Consider the following 20,365-nt stretch of genomic DNA (forward strand, 5'->3'; position numbering starts at 1 on the left):
CAGGGCTGCAGCGTGAGCAGGCAGCGTTAGAAGGGAAAAAAAAAGGGGGGGGGGGGGGGGGGGGGGGGGGGGGGGGTGGAGACAGAAATGAAATGTTATATTAACGTCTTCAAAAGGCCACAATGACCTATGAGACCAGAAAGTTACAATGTGGTGAGAGAGTCTCCTGAACCAATCAACCTTGGCAAGAGAGAGAGAGAGAGAGAGAGAGAGAGAGAGAGAGATTTTATTTTTATTTTTATTTTTTTTGGGGGTGGGGGGGGGAGACACTGCTGTTTGTAACAAAAAAGATTTCATTAGGGCTCAAATGGCAAAATCTGGCAATGGTTGTACAAGACCAGCCAGAGTCTACAGCTATCCCGTGTGCAAAAGCACAAACCCAAGTCTTCAGAACATCCCTAGTATTACAACTTCGGACAAGCAATCCACACTATATACTGCAAAATTTTGTGCTTTACATCCTGTAGCTAAAAGTAAATATTCACCTCTTTGCCATCATTCATCTCCATGACATGGTCTTTTGCTTCTGTTAACGCAACCTGGCCACAACTCAGCACAAGTTATTTCAGCACAGTCCAAAGATTCAGTTCAACGATTCAGCTGACAAATAATACATACCTGGCCCAACTTGGTAAAAAAATTACTGGTAAGATTTAATGTAGTTACAGCAGCATCCGGATTGGCCTTTAGAGCTTGAGCTAAAGAGAAGGCACCATTATCCTGAAGAGCACCTAAGTTAGTAAAACGTTGATGAATTTCTAAATCCTAATTTAAGTACCAAGGAACATAGTTGCCGATGGGGTCAGTATCACCATGGTTAAAGAAATTTTGTGCATACTTAAGGACCCCAGTTCTGATGTCAAAGGTGTCGATTAGTACAACAGTAACATAATATCCTTGTACTAGTTTCAGCTACCATATAGCAGCTTTGGAATTGGTGCATATGCTTTTAGGCACAATATGACAATTTACTTTCTAAGAACCTGTGCAACATTTTGCCTCGTGACTGTGCACCATGCAAAACAATGAAACTGTTTCGAGCAAGCGAAATAGGAATACTCATACCCTTATCTCATTAAACCCGAGATCCAGAGACGTCAAAGTCTCGTTTACCACCCGAAGACTTCGTCCTAATGCAGCTGCACCCTGCACTAGTAAAAGACTTATGGGATCTCCCATGTTGGAAACTACCAACAAACAGCACATGATTCAAATGTTGATTACATTATCACCAAGACTGTTGGCACGTAGATCTAGTGTTGAGACTGTGCTATTGTATTGTAATGCTTCTGAGAGGTATTCGGCACCTTTCACACCTATCTGCACGAGGAATGGACCATTCAGAAGAAGTATACAAAGTACACAAGTAAAATAACTGAGGATATAAAAGTCTTCAACCTGACACCACCCAAGACGAAGAGTTTGTATATTTCCATGAAACTTTATAAAATCTGCTAAAATTTTCGCTCCATCTGGACCCATAGGGTTGTAGCTAAGTTCTAGCTGCAAATTCAAACAATCAACCATAAAACTAAAACTGCATGAGTCATTTACATCAAGGCCTTTGCATCTCTCTCTCTCTCTCTCTCTCTCTCTCTCTCTCTCTCTCTCTCTCTGGGAAGAAACCATCACACGCAGCACATAAGAGAGGAACAGACATCTGGTGAAGGCGGCCAAGTAGAGCACCTGCGATTCTGTAAACCTTAAGCAACCCTGATGAAGAAAGGCCCTGGTCGCCAAAGTTGCAAGAGGGCCTCAGGACACTTCCGCATGCAGTTGGAGCTGCCCTGAAGCCTCTCAAACTGTCCCTTGAGTGTATAAATCAGCTCCAGCCAGATGTCTCTACAGTCTCCGCCAGTGGGATGGATCGAGCCTCGAAGATGCAAAAGCATCGGGCTCTCCAGATGAACCAAATAACAAGCTGCAGATGAGCTCCCAACAACTCTCTCTATCTCTGCTCCACTCCTGAGGTACAAGCTCTGTGGCACGCTAGAGTCTAGCCCGTCCTGGATCACAATAATCCTACTGACTGAAGCCATCTCGAAACGAAGTGTTGGGCCCATGAGGGTGGACAAAGCTGCAGCACCCCAAGTGTATTAGCTAGCTGTCGAAAGTGCAAGCATCAGTTGAAGAATCGGAAGCCAAACCTGTTGTGCCATAGGGCAGTCCCACAGACAGTGATGTTGTGTTTCAAGTGTGTGATCACACGCGATCGTGACCTCTATGCACCAACCAACTCCCACTTGCAGTCGCCCGATGGGCAACTAGCCACTGAAACATAGTGACTCTCCTCGGCTGTCTATTGTCACAAAGGCGCCCCCCAAAATCTCCCAAGAACTCAGTGATAAGGCCCTCCTCCTACTAGTAATGTCTCTCCACGCTGTTAATATCCCAACCATGTTGTGTCCTGGAAGAAGGGAGTCCCCAAGTGATAGGCTGGATTAAAAGAATCCTGCCAAAGCCACTCCCCCGGGTCCAACTACACTTGCACCAACGGGCCGCTCTCCCACGCCCATAATGGAGCAATGTCCTGACTCAAAAGTAGACGGGTCTGGGTCTGAAACCGGCCCGTAGGGCGGTAGGCGTTGGCTTTCACCCGAAATTCTTTACTTTATACACACACACAGAGCACTTTGCAAAGAGAACCTGTAATGGGAATTAACACTTAATCGCACACACGGCTCGGAAGCTAGAATGCTCCGAGCAGACGCCGACAACCTGTAGGCCCCAAAATTGGCGCCCCTTTCGGTATTTCTTTATTCTTTAGGAGGGTAAATTACAAGGTAAGGTCCTGGGAATCCTTCACGTGTATCCACCTAGATACCATTTGATTTGGCCAAATTTCGGCAGCATAACAGCCCCAAAACTTGCGCGAAACCCATTCCCCTGCTGGAACTCGCTTGCACTTTCGTATACCCTCTGATTCCTGTCCAAAAACAGTAAATTCAGCACGCTGTATTTACTGGTTTTTGCCCTGTTTTCAGCCCCAAACAGTCCCCTAACTGTCCTTTGCCAGTGGGGCACGATTCCCAATGATCCTGGCGTCCGTATGGCTGAAAAACAGTGAAATTACAGCGCATACACAGCGCTGATTTTGCACCTGTACGGTGAGGTTATGACCCTCACCAGTGCCTGCTTTGGAGCAGCAGTTAGCTACCCCTGTTCCTGCTCAAGGAGGCTCTTGCCTCAGCACAAAAGCATGAACCCACACAATTGTACATCAATCAAATGAGTAGCCCTCTTGTGGGGCATCACATAACTGCACGTAGGGGAGAAAGAGAGCAGTATGTAGCGTGCGGGGCATCACTCCCGTCACCATACTGTGCATAGAGGGCAAGGTAAGCATTCCATAGCTTCTGTACCTGTTACAATCCGCCTGTGGCTGAAAATGGCGCCCCCTTTGTTGATATGCAGCTCGTTTTTGCCTCCCAGAGTGGCAGAATCGCTCACAAGCTGACACGTCGCCCAGTTTCCGAGTTTGGGCTTTCCCTGCTAAAAATATCTCAACTGGTGCGTCAGTTGACTTCGCGGCAGAGTTGTAAAGTGTTCCCCTAGTCATACCGAAGGTAATGACGCGAACACATTTCGTGGCCCAAAATAGCAGTTCCCTAAATTTTAGGAGATGCTTCCGTTGGGCTCCCACTGGTCTCCTGACCATCTATCCTCATTGGAGCCGCATCCAAAAGTGCAATGTGGCCCAACTGTCGGATACTTTTTGTTGGTAGTCCCACCTTGACTTTACGCCTTAATTGAGTTCACTTCCTAGTATCCACCAACTTGCTAAGTGCAACGGGGGGACCTATATGATCTTGCTCTGAGCCTAGACATCCTCTTACCATACGAATTCCAGTGCCGACCACTTCCCGTCTGCGGGTGAATCTACCGTTCACATTGGCCATACAATGTCCGACCGTTTGCTACTTCAAAAAGAGGGTCTCAAAATAAATAAAATAAACCCCATTGGAAAGAAACCAACAACCAAGGTTAGCAGTTGCCACATCTCTGTGACATGGTTAATAACTGCCACGTCCTCGTGACATACCCCCCTCTTGAAATCGCAAACGTCCTCGATTGCATACCATAAATACACGCCACTGATGATCTTGTGCTATCAACACTCTTTTATCATCGCATGTATCCGCAAGAAAAGTCGTAACATACATAGATACAAATGACTTAATGAGACCTTCATACTTTTGCCATTTCCATCTATGGCACTGAATTCATATGTACATTTGATGTACTAGCTCTATCATTACCCCTCCTTTGCACACGTTGGGTTGGGGCATAAGTAGGCTGTAACCCAAAGGCTTCAAGGTAAAGCTGCAATACATTTGGTGACTCTGACAGTTCATGCTCTTCCATCCACTTTGCATCCATAGGCGGATAGTTCTTGAACTTCACCAAATAGCGTCTTGCAACTTGTCCTTTAACTTTTCTGTCCTTATGTGCCAAAACTTGCTCAGGTACCAGGATCTCATCAAGTTCCTCAACTTCTGGCTGATCCTCAACTGGCATATCTTCTGGCACATCACCCACGAAGGGTCTTAGAAGACTCACGTGAAACGCATTATGAATCTTCCACGCATCAGGCAATTTCAGCCTGTAAGCCACATCGCTGATCTTGTCAAGCACTTGAAAAGGCCCATAGTAACGCATGCTGAGCTTAGGAAACAGCCGTTCCTTGCCCTTCATCTTCTTTAATCTTGCCTTTTCGAACCTTAAGAGAACCCAATCACCAGGTGATAGTAGCAATTCACGACGGTGACGATCAGCAGCCTTTTTCTGTTTTGCCTGAGTCTTCTCCAAGGCAACTTTAATCTTCTTATACATCTCATCCATGTTCTCAACATATCGATCTGCCTCAAAGATCTTGTCCTTTGTGTGCAAAATGGGAGGAACCTTTTTGCCGCCTTCAACAATTTCAAAAGGTGCTTTGCCAGTAGACGAATGCACCGTATTATTGTACGCATACTCAAGCATAGGCAAATACTGTTCCCACTTGCCCTTATTATCTGACACATAGCATTTCAGCAGATCTAAGACAGTAGAATTGGCCTCTTCTGATTGTCCATCAGTTTGTGGATGAAACGAAAACGAGAACTTGAGCGTAGTACCCATGTTCTCAAACAATCCTCTCCAGAACAAACTGGTCATGCGAGGATCACGATCACTGATAATCGATTGTGGCATACCATGGTACTTAAACACATTGTACATGAACAAGCGTGCCATCTGATCAGATTTTATCTTCTTCCTGACAGGGATAAAATGGGCCTGCTTGCTGAACCTGCAAATAATGGTCCATATACCATCATTCCCTGTTGGCGTCCTTGGAAGATCAAAGATAAAGTCCATAGCAATGCTTTCCCATGGCTTATCCGGAATCGGCAGTGGTTGTAACAACCCTGGTGCCTTTTGCCTGTCAAACTTGACCTTTTGGCAAACTATGCATGCTCGCACAAAGGCATCCACATCTCTCCTCAAGGTAGGCCAATAGAAGAACGTCTCTACCGCTTTAACTGTTGCATCAATGCCACGATGCCCTGCATACGGTGGGACATGACTCTCTTCCATGACCTTATGTCGCAGTGGCCTAGTGACACAAAGTCTGCCATGCATCATCATAAAACCGTCTCTGAGGAGGTAGTGCTCGTGATGTTGCCCCTCTTGTAACTGTTCAAAGATCCTTGCAAAATCTTCATCAGCAGTATACTGTTCCTTCATGTCATCTAACTCATGATGATAAGGAATTGACACAACTGAAATTTGTGGCTTTCTTGATAACGCATCAGCCACAACATTCTTCTTGCCTTCCACATGCATAATCTGGAAGTGGAACATGGAAAGAATGTTTGCCCATCGCATATGCTTTTCCGATAACTTTGACTGTGTCAAGAAGTATCGCAAGGTCTGATGATCTGTTTGGACAACAAAATCAGCACCTAAGAGGTAGTGCTTCCAGCTAGAAAGCGCATGAATAACGGCCAAGAGTTCTTTCTCATAGACTTGCATAGTCCTCTCTGGCCCTTGCAAAATTCGGCTACTACCCGTCCATCTTGCATTAGCACTGCTCCGATGCTACTGCCACACGCGTCACACTGGACCACAAATGACTTCCTGAGATCTGGCAAAACAATAACTGGATCTGAAGTCAACTTTTCCTTTAAGAGACTAAAAGCTGAAATCTCTTTTTGGGTCCATCTGAAAGTGACCTCTTTCTTTTGCAATGCGTGAAGAGGCGATGCTATCTCTGCAAAATTTCTGATAAACCTTCTATAGTAGGAACACAATCCCAAGAAGCTTCTGACATCGTGCACAGTCTTCAAGTCTGGCCATGTCTTGATAGCTTCGACCTTTGCGGGATCCATTCTAACACCATCCTTTGAGACTATGTGGCCCAGAAAGTGGATCTCTTCAAGGAAGAATTCACTTTTCTTAGGATTGACAAGTAACCTGTGACTGCGCAGCTCTTCGAACACAATGGTCAAGCGACGCCTATGCTCCTCTTCATTCTTCGAATACACAATCATGTCATCGAAGAATGTTCCAACAAACTGTTGATGCGAGCGGAAAATCCGGTCCATCATTCTGTTGAACGTGGCTGGAGCATTTGTTAGCCCAAACGGCATCACTAGAAACTCATAAAGACCAAATGTCGTTCTAAACGCAGTCTTGTGCACATCCTCTGGGCTTATACGAATCTGATGGTACCCACTCTTCAGGTCTATCCTACTGAAAATTGCAGCACCCTCTAAACGATCGAGAATATCATCAATGCGAGGAATAGGAAACCTATTCTTGATGGTATTCTTATTCAACGCACGGTAATCAATACACATGCGCCATGAGCCGTCCTTCTTCTGCACTAGGAGCACTGGGGAGCAAAAGGGTGAAGAACTAGGCTGAATCAGCCCCTTCTCTAATAACTCCTCAACCTGGCCCATAATCTCTTTCTGCTGCGCCGCACTAACCCTGTAGGGAGGTCTATTTGGTGGGCTACACCCTGGCACCAAATCTATCCGATGGTCCTCAGGTCTCTCTGGCGGCAATTGCGACGGTAATGAATCAGAAAAACAGTCACTAAACTTTTGCAAAAATGCTGACCTTTCTTTATCTAACACAGATAAATTTGACTGATCCCTATCTGAGACATCACGTGCAAAAATCAAGTACACAGAAAGATGATTCTTTATTACAGAAGTGATAGCAGAAGCAGATACAATAGGGACTGACTCTCCTTTAAGCTTTACATCCAAGATGTGAGTTTTGCCCCTATGCTGTACAGTGATCTTTTTGTTGTAGGCATCCAAGACTCCATGCACTCGGAACATCCACGGGATCCCCAACAAGGCGTCACAACCTTCCAACGGCATGATGTAAAACTCTTCAGTGTCCACATACGACTGAATATGCAGACGCAGTTTTCCAATGATGGGAGTAACACACTCGGAGTGGCCAGGACATGCCAACCCTGCCTCTGCTGTGTACCCCATCTCTTCAGCTCTGATGCCCAGCTTCATAGCTAACTCTGGTGAGATAAAGTTGGCTTTGGCACCTGGATCAAAGAAGATGAGTGCCGTCTGATCTCTAACTTTACCCCATGCCCTGCATAACTCACTGGCATCTGTGCTGGGCCTGTCACCCACCATGTCTGGCACTAAACCTGCCGTGGGTTTAGGCTTCTTGCCTTTCTGGTCTTCTTTATCCTCTGAGTCAGCTGGCCTTTTCCTTTGTGGACAATTGATAGAAAAGTGACCAGGCTGCTCGCATATAAAGCATTTGTTCTCAGCCATTAGGACCTTCTTTTCCTCGAGCGACTTGCGCACAAAAGGCTTCTTTTTCTGTTTCTTTGCCTGCGCTCCAGAAGTCCCAGCTGAATCCTTGTCTTTGGTGGCCTGTTCAGACCCCTGTGACGCATCAGGAGCCGTTTTCACAAAGGGCTTCGTCGCTGAATTTTTCTTATGCTGCCCTCCTTTATCACTGCTCGGAAATCCACTGTCCTCTCCTTTCAACAGGGCAAGACCAGTGTTCGCAACTTCCATAAGCTGAGTAAGGGTAGCCACTCTGTTCTTTGTACAATAATCACGAAGCCCTTTAGGCAGCCCACAACAATACTTCTCTATCTGCTCTGTCAGTGGCACAAATCTGTAGGAGGTCACTGAGAGTAACGCTTTACAAAACCTCCTATTGTACTCCAGCAAGCTCTTGCACGAAGCTGAAGTAAGCTGGTGCCAATCTGTCAGGACATCGGCTTCAAATTCATTTGATAGCCAAGCAGATGCAAACATTTGCTTGAAGTAAACCCAAGTGGCGGGTGCCTGTCCTTGCATTAACAATGTCGTCCACCATGTAAGCGCATTGTCCTTTAAGAAAGTGGCAGCTTTCCTGACCTTCGAGGCCTCTCTAAAATTCCCTCCCGCATAAGCTGTATCAAACTGCTGGAGGAAAGTGAGGGCCTTTGTCTTGTCCTCGAAACCACTGAAGGTACTGAACTTTACTGCTGCACCACCTTCTTTGTAAGCCTTCGGCTTCTCTAGTGCCCCCAAGTTGTCATACGGAATGGTCTGCAACATGGGCACTGTACTAGGCATGATCGGCACATGTTGGCCATTCACATTTTGCGTCAGAGGTGCGATATCTGGCTGCTGTCCAGAAAAACCAGCCATGCCAAAATGACCCTGTGGCACCCCAAACTGGCCCTGGTTGCCGTGGAAACCTTGCTGCATGCCGATAGTACCATACATTGGGTTTGGCATGATGCCTTGCATACCCCCGAACACTGTTCCTGGCATGTACGGCTGACTTCCAGACGCATAACCAGCCATACTTTGGAACACTGATCCACCCCCGAAATACCCAGGATGTACCGTGGGTGGTGGAAAAACTGAGTGCATAGCCTGGTATCCAGCTCCCTGTCCATTCAAGACAGCATGCTGGCTCTGAAAGGTGGCGGGCTGAACTGGCATAACCTGTGGAATAGGCGTTCTAGCCACCTGTTCAAGCACGGGAGGAACCTGCTTTGGAGCCCCCGACTCCGCAACATGCGAGTGTTCCCTTTCCTCCTGCGCCTCATGAAGTACCTGGGCTTGAGCTTCAACAAGCTCCGTACGCGGCGTAGGTTGTCTATTTTGCTGTTGCACTGGTGACGCTTGTAAGAATTCCATAAACCTCGGATTCTGCACCAGCTGCGAAAAGACATTCACCGCGGCAACTAACTGAGTCTTAAACGCATCATCCTCAAGTTGCCCTGTCATAAAGCCCTGTACTACTGGAGGGACATTCACGTTGACAGGAGGTACAGACTGACGTGGCCGTGAGCTCTCGCCAATCTCAAAAACCATAGGAATCTCCTGCCTGTCCTTTGGAGAGGAACCCTCTTCCATAATTCCCTTCCCCTTGTCGGCCATAATGTAATCCCCGCGTTCTTGCACTGTGTGTCTTTACCCTGAACAATCCAGGCTCACTCTTTGAGGAAAAAGTGATTGATGTCCCGGCAATGGAACCATGAAACCGGCCCATAGGGCGGTAGGCGTTGGCTTTCACCCGAAATTCTTTACTTTATACACACACACAGAGCACTTTGCAAAGAGAACCTGTAATGGGAATTAACACTTAATCGCACACACGGCTCGGAAGCTAGAATGCTCCGAGCAGACGCCGACAACCTGTAGGCCCCAAAATTGGCGCCCCTTTCGGTATTTCTTTATTCTTTAGGAGGGTAAATAACAAGGTAAGGTCCTGGGAATCCTTCACGTGTATCCACCTAGATACCATTTGATTTGGCCAAATTTCGGCACCATAACAACCCCAAAACTTGCGCGAAACCCATTCCCCTGCTGGAACTCGCTTGCACTTTCGTATACCCTCTGATTCCTGTCCAAAAACAGTAAATTCAGCACGCTGTATTTACTGGTTTTTGCCCTGTTTTCAGCCCCAAACAGTCCCCTAACTGTCCTTTGCCAGTGGGGCACGATTCCCAATGATCCTGGCATCCGTATGGCTGAAAAACAGTGAAATTACAGCGCATACACAGCGCTGATTTTGCACCTGTACGGTGAGGTTATGACCCTCACCAGTGCCTGCTTTGGAGCAGCAGTTAGCTACCCCTGTTCCTGCTCAAGGAGGCTCTTGCCTCAGCACAAAAGCATGAACCCACACAATTGTACATCAGTCAAATGAGTAGCCCTCTTGTGGGGCATCACATAACTGCACGTAGGGGAGAAAGAGAGCAGTATGTAGCGTGCGGGGCATCACTCCCGTCACCATACTGTGCATAGAGGGCAAGGTAAGCATTCCATAGCTTCTGTACCTGTTACAATCCGCCTGTGGCTGAAAATGGCGCCCCCTTTGTTGATATGCAGCTCGTTTTTGCCTCCCAGAGTGGCAGAATCGCTCACAAGCTGACACGTCGCCCAGTTTCCGAGTTTGGGCTTTCCCTGCTAAAAATATCTCAACTGGTGCGTCAGTTGACTTCGCGGCAGAGTTGTAAAGTGTTCCCCTAGTCATACCGAAGGTAATGACGCGAACACATTTCGTGGCCCAAAATAGCAGTTCCCTAAATTTTAGGAGATGCTTCCGTTGGGCTCCCATTGGTCTCCTGACCATCTATCCTCATTGGAGCCGCATCCAAAAGTGCAATGTGGCCCAACTGTCGGATACTTTTTGTTGGTAGTCCCACCTTGACTTTACGCCTTAATTGAGTTCACTTCCTAGTATCCACCAACTTGCTAAGTGCAACGGGGGGACCTATATGATCTTGCTCTGAGCCTAGACATCCTCTTACCATACGAATTCCAGTGCCGACCACTTCCCGTCTGCGGGTGAATCTACCGTTCACATTGGCCATACAATGTCCGACCGTTTGCTACTTCAAAAAGAGGGTCTCAAAATAAATAAAATAAACCCCATTGGAAAGAAACCAACAACCAAGGTTAGCAGTTGCCACATCTCTGTGACATGGTTAATAACTGCCACGTCCTCGTGACAGGGTCTATCACACAAGTCCTCCCACTGATGCCTACAGCTCTGATCTGCTGAAAGTAGCACTCCGCCACCTCTCAGCTACCCCTGGTGCCTCGGTAGGGACTCTTTGGAGGCAGCCCTCTCTCTAAACCTCAAACTTCAAAAAACCTGCAGAACCCTATGTTTGAGCAAGCCCAAATTGCAATGAGTGGTATACCACTCTGCTAGTATAGCCTCTACAATACCTCGACACATGCTCTGCACCCCCCTGTGTCTCGCAACTGACGGCTATAAACCTCCTCAGTAAGTGCTCTAAACTACATTAAGTCCCCAAAAGTGGGGCTCGCCCTCTGCCATGTGACCCCAAGAGACATGAGGTCTGCTTAACCTCGTTGTGTGCTGACCAAAGGGTTCCATGTAAATGGTTGTCTCAAGCACACCTCAATACACGGGGCTAGTGTTGTTCAAGGCGACTCCACAGCTTCTTCCAAGACCGAAGCAAGCTCAAAGCAAAACACTCCTCCCATCTCCTTCTCAGGCCCACTCTATGAAAGAACGAAGCAGAGGCTACCGGGGGATGCGCGCGGTGAAGGAGTGCAGGATTGGGCCGGGTAGAGTAAGGCACAGTGCAGCATAGAGCTAGCGCTAGAGATCGAAAAGCACACACAAAGAGAGAGAGAGAGAGAGAGAGAGAGAGAGAGAGAGAGAGAGAGAGTACGATTTGAGAAAAACTCAATAATTGAGTTTTTGGGCTTTCCCACTTTTATTATAAGTGACTTTAAAAAATGTGTCCAGGTTCAATGTGAACCTGAACAAAGTATAAAAATATACAATAGAGGTCATTTAGGGCCTTTAACCCAAGAACTGGTATCACAGCCCTAGGGTTTCAAAACAGCCTTGTGCAGTCTGCCAAAGAGAAAATTTAACTTGTTGTCCCACTTAAAGGCATATATGACGCCTTTAAGTTAACCAACTCCCACCAACTGTAAGCAATGCTCATGTTGAGCCTTAGCAAGACTCTTGGTGAGAACATCTGCAGGGTTATCTTGTGTATGGATCTTAGTCAAGGTGACTAGACCATCCTCCAATACCTGACATATGAAGTGGTACCGCACATCTATGTATTTGGTACGCGCATGAAACATGGCATTTTTGGCTAACTAGACAGCACTCTGGCTATCACAACCCAACAAGGGTGTATGAGCACACATGCCAAGTTCTTTTGCAAGTCTGCCCAACCAAATGGCCTCCTTTGAAGCCTATGTGACTGAAATGTATTCAACCTCAGTAGTACTCAATGCCACAATTTTCTGTAACCTATAACACCAAGAGACTGCACCTCCAGCAATAGCAAATACATATTCATTCACTGGTAGATTTTCTGGTATCCATGTCACCTGCCATGTCTGCATCACAATATCCCTGCAACTCCAAGTCACTTTTGCCATAACAAATAGATTGTGTACCCTTCAAATATCTCAGAATGCATTTGACAGCTTCCGAGTGCGCTTTGCCAGGATTCGACATGTATCAACTAACAACTCCCATTGCATAAGCAATGTCAGGACGAGTGGCAACCATAGCATACATACGAGAACCACAAGCTTATGCATAAGGAACTCCCTTCATTGCTTTCAATGCCACCTCATCCTTTGGGCAATCTGCCTTGCTAAGCTTAGTGTATGGACCAAGAGGCTTAGCATCAGCCATATTAAATATGTCAAGTACTTTTGCAATGTACCTTTCTTGAGATTAAAACAGCAATTTCAGCTTTCTTTCTCTTTTAATACGCATGCACAAAACATGCTCTGCATCACCTAAATCCTTCATAGCAAATGCTGAATTTAATCCTTTTCAGTTTGCTTACAAGTTCCTCACGTTAGGAACTACAAAACTTTCAGGTTGTTTCATGTATATGTCCTCTTCAATGTCACCATGCAAAAACGTTGTCTTTACATCCATTTGATTCAATTCCAAATCAAGCACCACAATGAGAGTAAAAAGGACACGTAAAGTCGTAAGCTTTACAACAGAAGAAAAGATTTCTTGAAAATCAATTCCTTCTTTCTGTGCATATCCTTTTGCAACCAATCTTGCCTGGTACTTGGGTTTTTCATCCACAATCTTAATCTTGTACACCCATTTGTTAGGAAGAGCCTTTCTCCCTTTAGGCAATGGCATAAGATCCCAAGTATCATTTGCATACAAGGATTTCATTTCCTCTTGCATTGCAAGCTCCCACTTACTGCTTGACTCACATAACTTAGCCTCTTTATAAGTAAGAGGTTCACCCTCATCTGTCAACATTACATGATGCAAAGAGGGATTAAATCTATGCGGTTGCCTTCTCAAACGAGTTGACCTACATACCCAATGATCTACATTCTTAGGCAACGATTCTACATCATAAGGCAACTTATTTTCAGCTCTATCATGCTGCTGAAAATCATTTTCAGCCAATTCAAGAGGCTGTCCATCCTCATTAGGAGCATTAATATCATGTCCTACCTCTTCTGGCTCAAGGTTAACCGGCTGATTATCAATTTCAGCTTGCGGTAATGCATCATGAGGTTCTTTTTCAACATCAATGGGTGGCACGGAAGGCTGAAATCTAACTGTTTTCTTGTTAGCATTAGGTTTTGTAGCATTTTTAAGCAATTTTGCCTCATTGAACACTACAACTCGGCTGCGAATTACCTTTCTAAATTGTGGTAACCACACTCTATAGCCGATTTCACCTTCTTCCCCATAACCTAGGAAGACTCCCTTGTTGGACTTCATATCAAGCTTTGTTCTCAAGTCATTGCGCACATGAACGAAAGCTTCGCAGCCAAATACTCTCAAATGATCATAAGAGGCAGGTTTGCCAGACCAAACCTCCTCTGGAATGTCATTTTTCAGTGTACTATTAGGAGAGCGATTGCAAATATGAACTGCAGTCCCCCTTAAAAAAACTCTTGGGAAAGATTAGCGGTGGACAACATGCAACGCACTATCTCACATAAAGTACGGTTGTACCTCTCAACCACACCATTAGAAGACGGATTATAAGGGGCGTTCAACTCCCTTTTGATCCCACTATCATCACAAAAACGCTGAAATTCAGCAAATACATATCCTCCTCTATTGTCCAACCTGAGACATTTAAGCTTAGCAATCTTTTAAGTAATGACAAAAGCATGAAACTTCTTAAAAGCATTAAAAGTCTCACTCTTACTTTTCAACAAATGCACCCATCCTTTCCTAGTACAGTCATCAATGAATGTAACAAAATACAATGCACCACCAAAAGACTTAACAGGCATAGTGCATACATCGGAGTGAATAAGATCAAGAGGATTAGCTTTGCGAGAGACACTAGAGTAATAAGAAGATTTCTTTTGCTTTTCATAAAGACAATCGTTACAAAAATCCAAGTTTTTGCCTTTTACATCAACCCTCTTCAAAGAGGAAAGCACATCAATACCCTTTTGGCTCATATGGCAAAGTCTCTTATGCCATAATTCCGTATGTGAAGCAACTTCAGCAACAGCAAGAAACTTGTCGGGCAAAGCTTTGCATCGAAGATAGTACAAAGTACCTCTTTTAGACCCTTTTGCAACAAGCATAGAGCCCTTAAGCAACTTCCATGAATCCCCAGCAAAGATGGTAGTATAACCATGTGCATCTAACTGACCAACAGATAGCAAACTTTTCTTAATGTCTGGTAAAACCTCACATCATTCAACACAAGCTCTTGACCATTGTTAAGAGCCAAACGCATGGTACCCATTCTCTCAATGTTGCAAGCAAAATTATCACCAAGGTACACCTTGTCATAATTGCCTGCAGTATATGTAGCAAAACACTCCAAAGATGGAGTCACATGGAAAGAGGCACCTGAATCTACTATCCAAGACTGAGATAGGCCATCATTAGCACTAAGCAATGCATCAATGACATCTTTCTTTGAGATAAAGTATGTCTTCTGCATTAGCTATCACCAAATCTGAGGGATATGAAGCCGCAACCAAGATTTCCTCAACGTCTGACAACTCCTCAATGACCACATTAGAGGATACATTTGCATTCTTAGCATCCTTGGAGGAATCACCTGCCGATTTTTCCCCTTTCTTCTCATCTTTCTTCTTCTTATCTTGTGTTTCCTTCTTCCTTTCTTGCTCTTTCTTGAAATACCTGCAATCGGATTTCTTGTGACCCTTTCTGCCACTCGATAACAAGTGACATCCTTATCTTTTGTCTTGCTCTTACTTCCTATTTTGAGTCATGTTGCCCGCATCACGCTTTTGATTTCTACCTCTTGCAGTGTAGGCAGAACTGCCACCTTCCCCACTAGTCTTGCGTCTAATCTCTTCATTGAGAATAGACCCTCTCACACCGTCATACGTGAGGGTGGAACTGTTACTCAAGGAGACAACCAATGTTTCCCAAGTATCAGGCAATGTCATAAGCAGGAAAATAGCTTTCAGCTTATCATCAAATTGTTGAAGCCCACTGTCCTGCAACTGCCTCAACACACCTTGCAAAGCACTCAAATGCTCAGAAGTTGACTTCGAGTCAAGCTGCATATTCACCAACTTTCACATCAAATGCACCCGGTTCACAGGCGTGGTGTTCTCATAATTGGACTTTAGCTTTTGCCATATTGCATAAGCAGAGTCCAAACGGTTGATGTCCGTCAAAATGTCATCATTGATAGCCATTTTGATGTAGGCCATAGCCTTCTTATTTAACCTGACCGACTCTTTGTCACACAAACCTGGTGGCTTATTCTGTTCCAATGCATCTTCACAATCCTTGAAGAAAAGGATACCTTGCATGCATTCTTGCCAAAGATCGAAGCCTTGACCATCGAACCATTAGATTTCCATCAAACTTTTAGTGTCAGATGCGGAAGAGGAAGAAGCCATCTTAACTCAACCACAAGTGTGTATACAAGAGAGATGCAACAGGCTAAAAATTTCAGCAAATAGGAGCAACCACAAGATTTTGCATACAATAGACCACAATTTCTTTACATGAAACTGTCCAAATCTGAATTTTCAGCTGAATATGCTATTTAAATCACCTGTACTCAGCTTTTGACTCAAATCCTCGCACAAAACATCAATATATATAATCCCACAAATTTGGTACACCTGCGTATTGCTGTTTTAACCTATAAATCACCTGTTTTGGGCTGTTTTGGCAGTTTTGATGACCTTTTCGACCCCGTAAGCAAGGGGATTCGCAATGGAAGCGAAATTGATCGCGGGAGAGCAAATTTAACTTGCTATCCAGCAGGCTGTGCAAGGCTGTTTTGAAAGCCTAGGGCTCTGATACCAGTTGAAAGCGCGAAGCAGAGGCTACCGGGGGGTGCGCACGGTGAAGGAGTGCAGGATTGGGCCTGGTAGAGCAAGGCACAATGCAGCAGAGAGCTAGCGCTAGAGATCGAAAGAGAGAGAGAGAGAGAGAGAGAGAGAGAGAGAGAGAGAGAGAGAGAGAGAGAGAGAGAGCTCGTACAATTTGGGAAAAACTCAATAATTGAGTTTTTGGGCTTTCCCACTTTTATTATAAGTGACTTTAAAAAATGTGTCTAGGTTCAATGTACCTGGACAAAGTATAAAAATATACAATAGAGGTCATTTAGTGCCTTTAACCCAACACTCTGCGCATCTTTGTGAAAATCCAGCAAGTGGAGGGGCTCCATGGGCCTCCCAACCGTGGGACCCGGGCACAAACCTGGTGAAGCAACAACTCCTTCCAAGGCTCCTTCCTTAGAAGGAGACCTCTAACAATGAGCTTCTCAAGGAGAGCTCTACTCTGTCATGCTGAGTCGATGATCCCCAACCCTCCCTAAGAGCAAGGTAGAGTAATGACCTACCAAGAAAATTTGGCCGAAGCGAACTATGTTTTCCGCCCTAACCACAAAAAGTTCATGATCAACCTCTCCAACTGCCTAATGCAAAAAATCAAGAAAATCTAGCACGACATGATATACCTCACAATAGCCAAAAGCATTGGGTTGCCACTACAACCCTTCCTGCAAGTGAGAGCAATTGGCGAGCTCAAATGGAGCAATTTCCTCCGGATGGATAGGAGGAGAGGAGCAGTCTGCTGCTTTGGTGACAGATCCAAACCGACCAGACAACCCAAGTATCAAACTTGTGTCCTTGAAGGGATCCACCTAAAGCCCTCTCCAAGTGACCAATCGAGCGTGGAAGCACGATCAACCCAGAATGCCACCCTCTTCTGTCAATTAATCAATCCTGACACACAACAAAACACCTCAAGAGACTGCTAACATCTATACAAATTGGCCACCCGGCCAACCCAAAACATGCTCGAGTTATCGGCAAACTCTGCATCCAAGAGCTCATCTTCCCAGATAGGTAGTTGTAATCCACGCAAGCGAACCTCTTGTGAAGTCAAAAATCTGCTCATCACCTCAACATAGAATAGAAACAAGAAGGGGGGCAAGGGGGTATCCCTGTCGTACTCACCGTGTGAGCATGAAGCGTTCCCCTCTTCCCCCTGCTAGCAGCACTTGACTGTTTGCACACTTATAGAGAGCTGACACCCCTCTAATCCAAGCATCCAAGAACCACATCCAGTGCATAGTGCTTTCAAGGAAGCCCCAGTCAACCTTGTCATAGCCTTCTCAAAGTCGAGGAGCACCACAAGATCCTCTCCTCGAAGGGGAGCGAGAGCAGTCCCCTTCCAGAAGGTGAAAATGTTGTCAAGGATGTCTCGCTCCTTGACAAAACCAGTTTGTGTCTTGTGTATGATTCTCTCAAGCTCAAAGCCTTCGCTAGAATTTTGTAGGCTGAGTTGAGAGTATTCAATAGTGATGGGCCGAATCTCATCCAAAGAGCCTCCCTGCTTGGGGATAAGATAAATCAAGCCTTCATACTATTCGGCATCTCCCCATTGTGCAAATTGTGCTAGAAGGCACTACACTACATAAGTCTCGACCAAGAACCTCCCAATACTCCAAGAAAAAACCTAGAGTCAAAGCATCCTCCCCTGGGCAGCTAGCACGAGGGAGTGGCCTTAGAGCCTCCTAGAGCTCCTTTGCCTAAAGTGGGCTCTCAAGCCTCTAGCACATCTCCTCAGTGACTAAGCAAGGCATATGTGCCCACGTGTAATGTGCAGCAGAAGTGATTGATGGTGAATGCTTAGGACGAGTGCTCAATGCATACTCAAGATTCCTTTTACTTCATGAGAGACGTGCAAAGACTAGAGAGAGGAGAGAATGGTACTGTGAGTGAAAGTTTTGTAGCTAAACGAGAGAGAGAGAGAGAGAGAGAGAGAGAGAGAGAGAGAGGAGACTAACATCAGATGGGGTCCCAAACCCTCCTCCAAGAGCCCCTCTCTCTCTCACCAAAGAGGTATTTGTTTTAGATTGCATGAATGCTGATACAATGGTCCTAGATGTTGAGATGATGATGGGATGCTTGGATCTGCAACGCTAAGGGCTGAACTCTGAAAACGCTAGGGAACCTGCAACTGCGACGAGGATATGGGCTGATCTATTGTCGCCGATGTCAGCCATGGTCTGAAAACTGAAAAAAGCTGGCTGATCTGAGGGCTGAATCTGAAAACGCTGGCTGATCTACTAAGGTTGGCAACCTGTTAGAAATTTAACTTTTGGTCCGCTTCAAGGGAGGACAGATGGTGGAAAGGCTGGCAGCTCTCTTGGGCTGAAAACTGAAAACGCTGGTATTGATGGCTGGATCTGCGACGGTATGGAGAGGTTAGACTGAAGACTGAAAACACCGGTGCTCATGGGATGTTGTCGGTTGATTTGGTGCAAAAACGATAGAGATGTTGAGGTACTGCAGGAACTAACTTATGCTTTAGAAGTGACCCCTAGGTCACTTATATATGGGATTACGGACAATCTCATAAAAAATCCCACGATTTGGTAATCGCTGGCTCTTATTAATAAGTTGATAAACTACTAATAAGAGGTGCTTCGTATGCACTTATTACCTACGCTTGGTACTAACTAATGCAATTGCATGGGAACACTCCCCAGTGCCTACACCTAGCAGACACTGGTTGTGCTCATGTGCAATCAGAAGGTATGCAACTACTCTAAAGTGCCTGGACATGCATGTCCTGCGTACAGGCTCAAAAGGGTCACCTGCTCTCTACATGCATCCCGACACTCTAATTGTGGCTCTACTAAGAGCAAATCACCATAAAGGACAGAAAAAATTGCGCGCTTATCATCAGGCTTTGTGGCAACAATCCCATCCGGTCTCCTCAATTGGCGAGCACAAGAGTGCGCATGACAGGAGCCATCATCTCAAAAAATTCATTACTTTAATAACTCTATCTCCCACCTAGGTCCACTAAGATGCATGACGGTGGAAGACATACTCGTGGTGCTGCTCCTCAATGGTAACAACTCTTGCCGAGCCTGTTGCATCTAATCCTCCATCCAAGGGCTACCTAGGTGACGCTCCTACATCTGTTGCGAAGAAGCAATGCCCCACCACAATTAAGCTTGGGCACGCTCTAGGCAATACAAATGAGCCACTACCCTTCTTGATTTGAAACAATTTGGTTAGTGGCGTCTAATAATCTTGTGTGTGCGCGATTTTTCACTTCGATTTGTGTTCTTTTTCAGCTTGCTTTGCATCGTCATTGCTCTCATCACAGACACCACCGCTCTAACCAATTTGTCTGTGTGCGGAGTGTTCCCCGAGGCCGTCTCATAGAACTCTCAAGTGCCTAAATCGCATATTGAGCCTTACAAAATCCCCTCAGTTTTCAGATGTCACGTGACACATCCCAACCCTATGTGTCCGTGGACAAGCTACACCACAGCAGGGTTCAGTCAGTTCAGTCAAGTCTAGATTAGCAGTGATCTGGCACTTTTGTGAGGCTATTCGTAGACCGTGCATGCCCAGTCGCTTAGCTTAGATGCATATCCTCCAGTTGCACACAACATGATCATCGGAATTCCCATCAGAATCCATTAACATCAGTTAGGGGAATTTTCCAGTGCATTTAGGCCATTTTCCTATTTATTGGTATTTTTACTTATTATTTTTAAGTGACTTTCCAACAAAAGTAGGTAGGGCAATTTTGCTAAGTTAATATATAAGCAAACCCAAGTTAGCACTTTCTGGCAGAAGAGGCAGCAGGAGCTTCCCGCTCAACACGCAACTTCTCAGCAGTACCCCCAGCACCCCCAGCGTTTTGGATCCCCATCCTCGCCGGGCAAGTTCCCATCCTCGGCGTTTTCTCAGCATCAGCCATCGCCATCAAGTCCAACCCTTTCTAGCGTTTGTTCCCCCTTCAGGCAGCCCCCAAAGCCCAGCATTTTTGGGATTGCAAAGCATCAGCAGAATCAGCGTTTTGACATCAGCAATTTCAGCCAAGCTAGCGTTTTTGCATTGCTGCAGCG

At 45.6% G+C, this 20,365-nt stretch overlaps 1 protein-coding gene across 1 annotated transcript in view; it reads right to left on the minus strand.

Annotated features, from left to right (window-relative positions):
• Positions 1-275: 275 nt before the first annotated feature.
• LOC147452521 (uncharacterized) overlaps positions 276-20,365 on the minus strand; it is a 67,109-nt gene continuing 47,019 nt past the window's right edge. The window contains exons 13-17 of the mRNA XM_086518177.1: positions 1,399-1,503; positions 1,225-1,320; positions 1,066-1,146; positions 619-720; positions 276-539 (exon numbers count right to left, since the gene is read on the minus strand). Coding sequence (XP_086374303.1) covers positions 468-539; positions 619-720; positions 1,066-1,146; positions 1,225-1,320; positions 1,399-1,503 — 456 coding nt within the window. The 3' untranslated portion in view covers positions 276-467. The remainder of the gene's footprint in view (positions 540-618; positions 721-1,065; positions 1,147-1,224; positions 1,321-1,398; positions 1,504-20,365) is intronic.

This window comes from Adiantum capillus-veneris, chromosome 8 (genome assembly GCF_014529385.1).
Source record: "Adiantum capillus-veneris isolate H3 chromosome 8, ASM1452938v2, whole genome shotgun sequence".
Lineage (NCBI taxonomy): Eukaryota > Viridiplantae > Streptophyta > Polypodiopsida > Polypodiales > Pteridaceae > Adiantum > Adiantum capillus-veneris.